The following is a 12,190-nucleotide window of genomic DNA, read 5'->3' on the forward strand; positions in this document are numbered from 1 at the left end:
AAAACCTCTGTTGGCTGTGCTGCTGTGTTTCCTGACATTATTATCTCAAATCAGATCCCACCAGACTGCAGTAATTATACAGCAGTTACATGCCATTCAGCTTGCACTTGTGCATATAACAGAAAACTGCCACCAAAAGTGTATAATTTATACAGACTCATTGAGCTCTTTACAGGCTATCTCCTCTCCGATGTATACTCCTCATCCAGTACTTTAAGAAGTGCTACACCTGCTTCACAAAATGAAAATCCTTAATTTCGATGTTCAGTTCTGCTGGATTCCCAGCCACATTGGATTCAAAGGAAATGAAGCTGCAGATGCAGCTTCTAAATCAGCCCATACCTCTCCACATACTATTTGGCAGTTCCATATACAGACTACAGACAACTTATAAGATCAAAGCTAATTCTCAGTGGGAGTTAACATGGCAAGAAACATCAACAAACAAATTATATAACATTAAACCTGAAATTAAACACTGGCATTCTACTCAACGTATACAAAGAGAAGGGAGGAGGTTGTCCTTGCTAGGCTCCGCATAGGTCACAGTCACCTTACAAATTCTCATTTACTGAGAGCTGATGATCCTCCCATATGTGAAAAATGCAACACACATCTCACTATTCATCATATTCTGGTAGATTGTCAAAAATTTACACGAGAGAGAGAGGATGAAATTTTCACCTATCTAACCAAGCCATATACACTCAGGGAAATGCTAGCAGACTCAGGCAAATTGCATGATGTTTTTAATTTTTTAGAAAGAATTAATTTGTACAAACGCATTTGACCATAAATTTGTTTATATGTAAATACTTTTTTTTGCTTAACTTTTATACCTGTGTATTATTCATTAGGTTAAATCTGAACAATTATGTATTACTATGGGCCTTGATCATGTATATTTGTATCACCCTGCTGTAATTTTGTTAATATGTAAATACCATAATGCTAAACTAAAATTTTATGCATCGATGCTGTATAATAATTCTTTTCTGACTTTTATTATACTAAGTATTAGTATAATAATGTTTTTGTTGTAATCTTACTAGATGTAGACACTGCTTTCCTTGACTTGTTTTGTATATAAATATGTTAACCTATAGTTATCTATTTATGTACTGCTGAAACCTCTGCAGTAATTTTGTTTATATGTAGATACTGCATCACTTAACATACTTTTGTGTATGCATCTTATTTATTGCTTTATTTTTCGAATAATCATGTAGTGCTGTAGGACATCTTACCTATTTGTGTACTTTCTAGTAATTCTGTTTATATGTATTCTAAATTCTGCATTGCTAAATTTAATTTTCATCCATGCATTTTGTATAATCATTCCTTTTTGCCTGATGGTGGATGGCTCCCTATCCTTGCACTACTCAATTAATGCTGGGGGTCCCACAAGGTTCTATCTTCTCACCAACCCTGTTCCTGCTGTACATCAACGACCTACTGCAATTGACCTCCAACCCAATACACAGTTTTGCAGATGACAGCACACTACACTCCTCGCTTGCATTTGATAAGCCTTACCCTATACAACTCACCTCATCCTACAGAATATCAACCACCACCACCCTCAACTCCGATTTCCAAGCCATCCTACAATGGGGTTCGGATAACCTCATAAATTTCAACAGCAACAAAACCCAGTTCTGTACTATTTCCCATAAAAAAGAACAACCTTTTCCTAGTATCCTTTTCGGCGATACACAAATTTCCAAACAGCATGAGATCTTGCTCCTCGGAATCACCCTCACATCAAACCTCTCCTGGCACAAACATATCTCAGACATTGCATCCTCAGCCTCAAAAAAACTAGGATTTCTCTTCTGCTCAAGACGTTACTTCACCCCTGAACAGCTACTAACATTATACAGGTCACAAATCTGCCCAACTATTGAATACTGCTCCCACATATAGGGTTGGGCCCCTAAAAGCTCTCTCAAAATGCTTGACTCAATACAGAGGAGGGCAATTAGACTTATCAATGATCCATCCCTTACCAACTCTCTCCCCCACTTTCACACAGACGTTTGGTCTTTGCAGTAAGTATATTCTACAAATATTTCCACGGGAAATGCTCATACGAAATAACATCAATAATTCCCCCGCTCTGTACTAAGCTCATTAGAACACGTGCAGTGCTGCACAACATCTCTTCACAGTACACCTAGAAACAAACAGAACAAATATCTTTTCCCTTCCTTCATCCCTGCACCTGCTGCACTGTGGAACAGTCTCCCACCTGCTGTGTTTCCCAACGAATACAATTTAAAGTCATTCAAATCAAATGTAAACAAATTCCTCCTTTCCCAACCCACCACCCATACATGGTACTAATGTACTATAGGTTGACCATCAACCTCCTGTGTATGGGCCCAACATAAAAAAAAATGAAAAAATAATAACATTTGAGTCCAGCCTAAAGCCTCATTCACAAATGATGTTTTTAATATTTCAAATGTCTCCATGAAAGATTTTCCCAATTTGACACACTCATTGATTTCACTCATTTTAAACACAGAAAAAAAATCACCCAATGCACCGAACACATGTTGGCACAAACAGGCATAGTACAATAACTAAGCAAATTATCACACTGTGGTTTTCGGCTGGGCTATTTCCCAATGTTGCAGCTAGATTGCAGTATATGAACCACACAGGTAGTAGTGCTTGTTGGCGTGATAATTCAAAAGTTTGAGAATTTCCTAGACAACCCTCATATATGCTAATATTAGTTCAATCTAAACTGAATTTATTATTATTTTGTTTCAGTTATGTTAATTTTTAAATCTTTTTTTCCCTGCTTTCTCTGTTAAGGCTGTTAATATTTTCTGAGGATTTTTTTTTTTTTTTTGCTACAAGGAAAAAACCTCATAATTATTATTATTTTTTTTTAATTGTAAAAAAAATAATCTTTTTTCATCTTTCCAGAAAAAAGATGAAATTACTAAGAAATTACTTTCTTGGTAATGTCTTTTTGAAAGACATTACCAAGAAAGAACAATATTAAAGCATAAGTATTACATAATGATTAAGAATTACTAAAGCATAGAGTGGTGCATGAATGGAATGAAATGCCATTGGACATCGTGTGTGCAAGTATTGTGAATGAATTCAAGAACGGGTATGAGAGACGGTGTGAATAGTATGGCCTCCCTCAATGAGTTCCTGACTCCTTGGAGGTCTCTCTTAATAATAATAATAATTACAAAAAGAGATGAAATTTACTCACTGCTTCAGTGCCTTCAGAGCTCCCATCTCTACCAAAAGAGGATACAATGATGTATACTGAGAACAGACATGAAGTGCTGAAGCCACAGCATGCTATTAGAGAAAATAATTACAGAAATTACATCTACAGAAATTGTTTCGTATCTCACTTATTATATATCAAATTGCAAGGGAAGAATGTAACTGAAAATGGTGCTAGATATGGTCAGAATTAGCAAAATTTTCCTTGATTAACAAACGGCAAGACTACAGAAAAGGGATATTTTCTGCACAATATCCCTTTACTGTGCACATCTGCACAGTAAAGGGATATTGGGCAGATGTTGCTCTTGTATTACCAGGTGCAACAGAAAGTGGAGAAATGATGGTTGTCAGTTTAATGGGGCAATGAACATTAAATACCTGTAGAATATATGGTGTGTTACATGTTAGAGGCTTAATGGAGTGAAACAGCACTAAGAAAGGATAAAACATTAAAGGATTTAACATTTTTACTCCTTTAAATAATATTCTTAATCCTTGTGCTGTTTCACTCCATTAAGCCTCTAACATGAGTTTCTCTCATAAAAAAATAGTTTTTTTAATTCAAAACAAGAACCAAACCTTGGAGTCTCAGTGGCAAACTCGGAAGAAGACACTGATTGATTCAGGTGTGGAGGAATGCGGTGAAGTTGTCTGCAAGGCTGGTAAAAAAAAATAACACTACGATGAAAACAAGAAGTTCAAGAAGCAGTCCTGGAAAAGAAGAAAGCATACCAAGAGATCCTAGCAAATCAGATGACAGATACAATAAAAGAATATGGAGATAAATGTAAGAGAGCTATGATGTGTGTAAAAGCAGCTAAACTAAAGTCATGGGAAGACTCTGGTAAGAATATAGAAAATAAATATCAGAAAGGTGGCAAAATGTTCCGGAGGCTATTGAAGAAGCTTGAAAATGGAGGAAAGAGTACTGCAAAAGGAATTAAAGATGAAAAAGGTGATATGAAAACTGAAGATAAAGATATATGTTAGATGCTTGGAGTAATTACTTTTAAAGAATGCTAAACAAAGCAAGCAGTGATTGAACCATACTACAAAAATTTTCAAGAGGAATGCAAAGAGGAGCATTCCATTGAGTAGAAAAAACTGTCAAAAACTTGAAATGCAGAAAGGCAGCTGGAGTAGATGATATTTGACAGAAATGCTTAAGTATGGAGGTATAAAATTTTTGCAATGGCTATACTGCATAATTCAGAGGACATGGTCAGAAGGTCATGTTCCCAATGATCAAAGTAGAGCTCTCATAGCACCCATAAAAAGGGAATAAAACTGAATGTGAGAATTACAGAGGAATTTCTCCACTAAATGTTCCAGGTAAGATTTATGAGCATATTTAAATTATACATTTTTGGTCATTTTATAATAGAAATACAATTTTATTAATACAGACCATATTTTACAATAAAAACATTTATTCAAACCTAACAGTTTCGGCAGCAAACTGTCTGGCTTTTTCAAGGCATTACGGAGATATGAAAGTTAGTAAATGCAAATTAAAAGGAACATAAAAGACGTTGTAAACCAAACTAGTATGTATGGTTACACGTTTCGCGTGACAGAGATGACTAATTGTTCTTATTCATTATCACGCATGCGTGTTTGTTGTAGACTTGTAATGTGATTACTAGCTAGCTGTAGTTCACATTGACTGAGAGAGAGGATCAAATTTTTCCACGAACTGTTTAGAATTACATCCTGATTTCTGTTGAGGTTTCCGCCAGTTATTAGTACTATTGTGGCTTCCTTAAATACACGATGCCTGTAGTCGTCATCGAGATATGGCATGGAGCTGTTTTGCCAATGTATCGTGTGGTTAGACGTGCAGAAATGATGTGCTAAGCCGGAAGAGATGCTTCTGTTGTGGTTTACATCACCAACATGTTCTTTTTGTCTAATTTCTAAACTTCGTGAAGTTTGTCCGATGTAGGCAAGACCACAGGAGCAGGGAATGTAATATACTCCTGGATATTTGTAGAACGGAACTTTATCTTTTGGAGATCCTAAAACTTGTCTGATGTTGGTGGTTGGTTTGAAGACCACTCTGATGTTGTGGGCTCTTAGTATTCTTGCTATTTGATAAGAAATTGACTTGATGAAAGGTATCACTACAGTAGAAATGTGCTGATGGTGGGATTCTTCTTGTCTGGGGTTGTCATTGTATAGATATTTTTTGATGATGTTTTGAGGATATCCATTTTGTGATAATGTGTTGGCTATTAGTGAGAGTTCATTCTGTGTATCCTCCTCTTCTGATATAAACTTTTTGGCTCTATGTTTCAACATGTGGATAATACTCAGTTTGTGTGACTTGTGATGGTTTGAAGTATAGTGAAGATATCTTCCAGTATCTGTGGGCTTTCTGTAAATGGATAATTTGACACTGTTAGGTTGTTGTTTTCTACTTCCAGAGTGAATTTTATCTTGCTATGTATTGAGTTGATTTTATCCACAAACGATTTTAGGTTGTCTAAGCTGTCTTGCCATATGATGAATATATCATCCACATATCTCCACCATGTAGATGGTCTCGGAGAGATTGCAGAGAGAATTTCTTTTTCAAGTTTTTCCATGAAAAGGTCTGCACAAGATGGTGATAGTGGGCTTCCCATTGCTAAATAAACTCCAAGCCATTAAGATTGCACCAACTGACATGCTAGCCAGCCTAGATGTTGTATCCCTTTTCACCAATGTTCCAGTAGAAGAGGTAATAAACATCATCCAAGACCTCTTCCCTCTAGACATCACACAGATGTTTAGACACTGCCTTCAATCTAATTTCTTCAAGGTTAACAACACCATATACCAACAATTAGAAGGCCTAGCAATGGGAAGCCCACTATCACCATCTTGTGCAGACCTTTTCATGGAAAAACTTAAAAAAGAAATTCTCTCTGCAATCTCTCCGAGACCATCTACATGGTGGAGATACGTGGATGATATATTCATCATATGGCAAGACAGCTTAGACAACCTAAAATCGTTTGTGGATAAAATCAACTCAATACATAGCAAGATAAAATTCACTCTGGAAGTAGAAAACAACAACCAACTGCATTTTTTAGATATCTTGATAAAAAAACAACCTAACAGTGTCAAATTATCCATTTACAGAAAGCCCACAGATACTGGAAGATATCTTCACTATACTTCAAACCATCACAAGTCACACAAACTGAGTATTATCCACATGTTGAAACATAGAGCCAAAACGTTTATATCAGAAGAGGAGGATACACAGAATGAACTCTCACTAATAGCCAACACATTATCACAAAATGGATATCCTCAAAACATCATCAAAAAATATCTATACAATGACAACCCCAGACAAGAAGAATCCCACCGTCAGCACATTTCTACTGTAGTGATACCTTTCATCATGTCAATTTCTTATCAAATAGCAAGAATACTAAGAGCCCACAACATCAGAGTGGTCTTCAAACCAACCACCAACATCAGACAAGTTTTAGGATCTCCAAAAGATAAAGTTCCGTTCTACAAATATCCAGGAGTATATTACATTCCCTGCTCCTGTGGTCTTGCCTACATCGGACAAACTTCACGAAGTTTAGAAATTAGACAAAAAGAACATGTTGGTGATGTAAACCACAACAGAAGCATCTCTTCCGGCTTAGCACATCATTTCTGCACGTCTAACCACACGATACATTGGCAAAACAGCTCCATGCCATATCTCTATGACTACAGGCATCGTGTATTTAAGGAAGCCACAATAATACTAATAACCTGCAGAAACCTCAACAGAAATCAGGGTGTAATTCTAAACAGTTTGTGGAAAAACTTGATCCTCTCTCTCAATCAATGTGAACTACAGCTAGCCAGTAATCACATTACCAGTCTACAACAAACACGCATGCGTAATAATGAATAAGAACAATAAGTCATCTCTGTCACGCAAAATGTGTAACCATAGATACTAGTTTGGTTTACAACGTTTTTTATGTTCCTTTTAATTTGCATTTACTAACTTTCATATCTCCGTAATGCCTTGAAAAAACCAGACAGTTTGCTGGCGAAACTGGTAGGTTTGAATAAATGTTTTTATTGTAAAATACTGGTCTGTATTAATAAAATTGTATTTCTATTTATGAGCATACTTGAAAAGAAGTTGAAAAAATTGTGGAAGAGAAACTTGGAGAAGAACAAGCTTGGTTCAGGCCAAATAGCGGTTGTTAAGATAAGATTTTTACTTTAAGACAAATAGTTGAGAAATTGCAGGAATATGACAAGGATCTATGCTTAAGATTTGTAGATCTGGAAAAGGTATATGACAAGGTGCCAAGAGAAAAGCTTCTCAAAACATATAATTACATAGGATGAATGGAACACTATACAGAACAATACACAGTCTATATGAGGGTGTGTGTTGTTTCAGATGGAACAAGTTGGTTCCATCTGAAAAGTTCTCGGCCTCAAACACAGATGGCAATACTATCGGCAAGATTTTTTTTTCTAAGTTGGCACATCTGTCATAAGCATCCATGTGAAATTGCAAGTCATTCTATCAAGTAGTTTGTTTTATACAGCTGTCTGATTCAAAAGTGTTGTCTGTATCCCTTGAAATGGATAAAACTGAATATCGTGTGGTTATAAAATTTTTTGTAAAAGAAGGTTTAATGATAAAAGAAATTCAGTCGAAGTTCATAAAAGTGTATGGGCACTCTTCTCCTTCGTTTTTGACAATTAAGAAATCAGCTGCCGAGTTAAAACGTGGCCGTACCAGTCTTGAGGATGATCCACGTGAAGGAAATCCAAAAAGTGTAACAACACTAGAAATCATTGATCAAGTACATGATATGGTATTGGATGACCGGCGAGTCAAAGTGTGTGAAATTACTGAGACTATAGGCATTTCAAAAGAAAGTGTAGGATATATTTTGCATGAAGAATTGCATATGAAAAAGCTTTGTGCAAGATGCGTGCTGCGCTTGCTCACAGCAGATCTAAAACGCACTCGCATGAAAATCTCTGAACAGTGCTTGGAGTGTTTTAACAAGAATAAAACTGATTTTGTGCGTAGATTTATTACATGGAGCACTATGGATGAGATTTGGATTCACCATTACACACAAGAATCCAAACAGCGGACAGAAGCCAGTTGTTCAATGCCAAAGAAGACAAGTAGGTTCCATCAGCAGGAAAGGTCATGGCATCGGTGTTTGTGATGCTAAAGGCATTTTGCTTATTAATTATCTTGAAAAGGGTAAAACAATAACCGGGAAATGTTATTCTGATCTTTTAACCAGACTATATGAAAACATTTGTGAGAAAAGATCTGATTTGCAGAAGGAAAAAATCATCTTGCATCAATGCACCTGCCCACAAAGGTACATTTGGCAATGAGAAAATTAAGGGATCTGCACTATGAATTGTTGGAACATCCACCCTTTTCCCCAGATTTAGCTTCCTCTGACTTCTATCTCTTCCCAAAACTAAAACTCTTCCTCATGGTCAGCATTTTTCTTTGAATCAAGAAGTGATTGCAGCTGTAGAGGGGTATTTTGCGGATCTTACTGAGAACCATTACAGGTATAGGATAATGGTGGTGGAGCATTGCTGCAATAAATGTATTAGTCTTAAGAGAAATCATGTTGAAAAATAAAAATGATTTTAAAATTGTAAATTCATGTTTTCATTGTTAGGCCAAGAACTTTTCAGACCACGCTCGTATTTCAGTTGTCGATCAGTAGTTAGAATTGAAGGAAATACAGGAAGATGGTTTGATATAAAATCAGGGATAAGACAAGGAGGCACATTATCTCCACTCTTATTTTTCCTATATATATAGATTGCATTATGGAAAAAAAAGTGGCATCAAGCCTAATATTAGAACTGGAGATGTCAAACTTAGCCCTTTGATACAGATGATGTCATCATCAAATTCCTCACATGTACCCTCTCAAGGGGTGTATGAGATATTTTGATAGTACTGTATGAAAAATTTACATCATTACTAACTTCTTATCAACAGCTTTCTTCCAAATCAATCTGTTATCTGTCAAGACTCCAACATTATTCACAATGTATAATGATGGTACAACGTGACAGAAAATACAGATGATGATGTATTCCTAAATGCATCTAGTGCATATCTCCAGGATTCAAAATTGAACAACAGCTGTAACAAATTTGGCATGAAAATCAGCAATAAAAAGATCAAAACTATGAAAATAGGCAGGAGCTTAGCTGCATTCTGAAATAGAGATCCTATAGAACAAGTCAAATATTTCAGCTATTTAAGCACAGTTTTTTTAGTGAAGATGGTAGGTTAAATCTAGAAATAGACAACAGAATAAGCAAAGCTGGTATGGTGGTGGTGGGGGGGGGGGGGGTAGCAAGCTGAATAAGCTTATATGGAATAAGAGAGAAATTGATTTACAACAGAAGCATAGACATGGGATTAATTATTAACCTAAAGAAAACAAAGGGCATAATTATATCAAAAGAACCAATAAATAAGAAATTAAACAACATAAGTTAACAAAAAGAAAATTGAACAAGTTCAGTCTTTTATATATATTTGGAACAAATGTTTACAGATGGAGAAAATTCCCTTAAAGAAATAAAAAGAAGAATGGGGATAGCAAGAAAAGCCTTCATCGATATGAAAACTGTTCTAACATCCAGAGACATTAACATAGATACCAGAAAAAGATTAATAAAATGCTATATCTGGTCAAGTCTTCTCTACAACAGTGAAACATGGACTATAAATAAAGAAGCAGAGAAAAAATTAGAAGCTTTCAAAGTGTGGACTATCAGAAGAATGTTGAAAATATAATGGACAGAGAAAATGAAAAATGAAGATGTTTTAAAAAAAGCAAAAATATTAATCTCCTATCAATGAAATTTTCCTCGAAATCAATTTATTACTTGTGAGCACTCCAATATTGTCATATCTAACATTTCGTGCTTCTAAGGCACTTCTGACCAAATCAAATCCATCTAGACCTTGGACTTCCTCTGGATCTCTTTCCTGCCATCATCTTGGCATCAAACACCTGTTTTGCTAACCTTTCTTCACCCATAGCAGGAAAGAGATCCAGAGGAAGTCCAAGGTCTAGATGGATTTGATTTGGTCAGAAGTGCCTTAGAAGCATGAAATGTTAGATATGACAATATTGCAGTGCTCACAAGTAATAAATTGATTTGGAGGAAAATTGTTGATAGGAGATTAATAATAATGTAAACTTAATCATGTAGTGCTCATAGTAACCTAAATACCCCTTGGGGGGTACATATCATCAAATTGATAATTTTTTTTAAATAGAAAATATTCCATTTTGTCCTGGCTGCAGCTACTTGCCAGCTAGCAAAATCTGCTTGTTATGGGTGAGTGTATATAGACATTAGTCCTTAGTGTGCTTTGAAAAATCATTTTTGTTTTAAAATCAAAAAAGTTCAGCTTTCTGTTAACAGGAAATCCTTCACTTAAGAACTTCTTGTTCATTTGATTTGTACAGCATTTTCATTTTCACTATCTCATAAATCAGTTCACATTTTTTACCCCTGCATTCACTACATAAACAAGTTTCCTTATTAAGACATATGCTTTGATAAAATCACCATGTCACTTCCAACTGAAAAATCAAACTTCATTAAAACTAGTGTTATTCTTTGCTGCAAATGCCAGTATTGATGTAATATCTTGAAAAACAGAGTGCTATAATACAAACTTTTTATAGGTGCAATATTAGACACAAATGCTGTGATGGATTAAAGAAGTTTAGACTTAATGTAAAATCATCCCTTGTGTTTTGTTACTGTAGATCAGCGTTTCCCAAACTTTTCCTACGACAAAACACTTCACAATTCCTGAAATTTTCATGGAACACCTTGGTTATTTTGTAATGTATTAATTAATAATTAATTGTTAATTAATAATTAATTAAACATCATAAAATTAATTTGTGCTGATTTTCATTGACATATCCCATTCTGATCACCAAATATTTATAATATTATTATAAGTACTCATGAGTGAATGCAGACTTTTTCTCCTGTGTGCTGGTAGTTTTCTCCTCCTTTTGTACATCCTGGAGATCGTTTTGCAGGTTGATGGTGGATGACTCACTATCTGTTGCATCACAAACACCTTCAATAAGAGATTTCTTAATACCAAAATTAAACAAAGTCCCTTGTCTCTTATTCATATTAAAATTTAAATCTGCAGGCCTATTACTTTTAAAAAATCACGGCACTATGGTTTCGAAACTTTCACCCTACAATATGAACTTGCGAAGAAAGTATTCAGTATTACTAGATTTGAGAACCGGATACAGACTACCTTGATCTTCAATTTTAGTGGAAAAATTTTCTTTATACTTCCCTGCTGATTGGTCTGCTACACAGATGTCATTTCCTTCAGTTTTGAGAACAGAGGATATGCTGCCCATTGTTATAATCCACTTGCAGGCAATTTTTATGACCGTCATAAACAGCAGTATTCCCTTTCCCAAATGTTGAAAGATTTCAATGTGTGAAAATTGACAATAATTCATGAATACTTCCACGTTTAAAAATACACGGCTTGGTCACTAACATTTGAGGGTCTGAGCTTTTCGACATATTCACGAATATTATTCTCCTCAGAATATTTCCACTATAAAATATTTATTCTTGAAAAATGCTTAGAAAACTAAAATGACAAATTCCAGGAGAACTTCTTGCAGAACACTTATTCACCTTCTGCAGAACACTGGTATTCCAGAGGAACACAGTTTGGGAAATCCTGCTGTAGATATGCTTCATTTCAACTGATTCTTTGAATGCTCTTGAGTAAAAATGATAATCTATGTGGAGCATTTTAGTTTGTTACTATTCTATTTGATATTTTGTTTCTGTAGTATGCACTACTAGCCTTGATTTGTGATTGCTTTCTAGTTTT

General features: G+C 35.3%; 1 protein-coding gene across 1 annotated transcript in view; it reads right to left on the minus strand.

The window, feature by feature from the left end:
* LOC150099121 (uncharacterized) overlaps positions 1-12,190 on the minus strand; it is a 287,705-nt gene that overhangs the window by 197,069 nt on the left and 78,446 nt on the right. The window contains exon 6 of the mRNA XM_090403807.1: positions 3,242-3,333. Coding sequence (XP_090259933.1) covers positions 3,242-3,333 — 92 coding nt within the window. The remainder of the gene's footprint in view (positions 1-3,241; positions 3,334-12,190) is intronic.

Source organism: Typopeltis vanoorti, chromosome 14 (assembly GCF_054136105.1).
Source record: "Typopeltis vanoorti isolate ZY-2024b chromosome 14, IOZ_Tvanoo_1.0, whole genome shotgun sequence".
Lineage (NCBI taxonomy): Eukaryota > Metazoa > Arthropoda > Arachnida > Uropygi > Thelyphonidae > Typopeltis > Typopeltis vanoorti.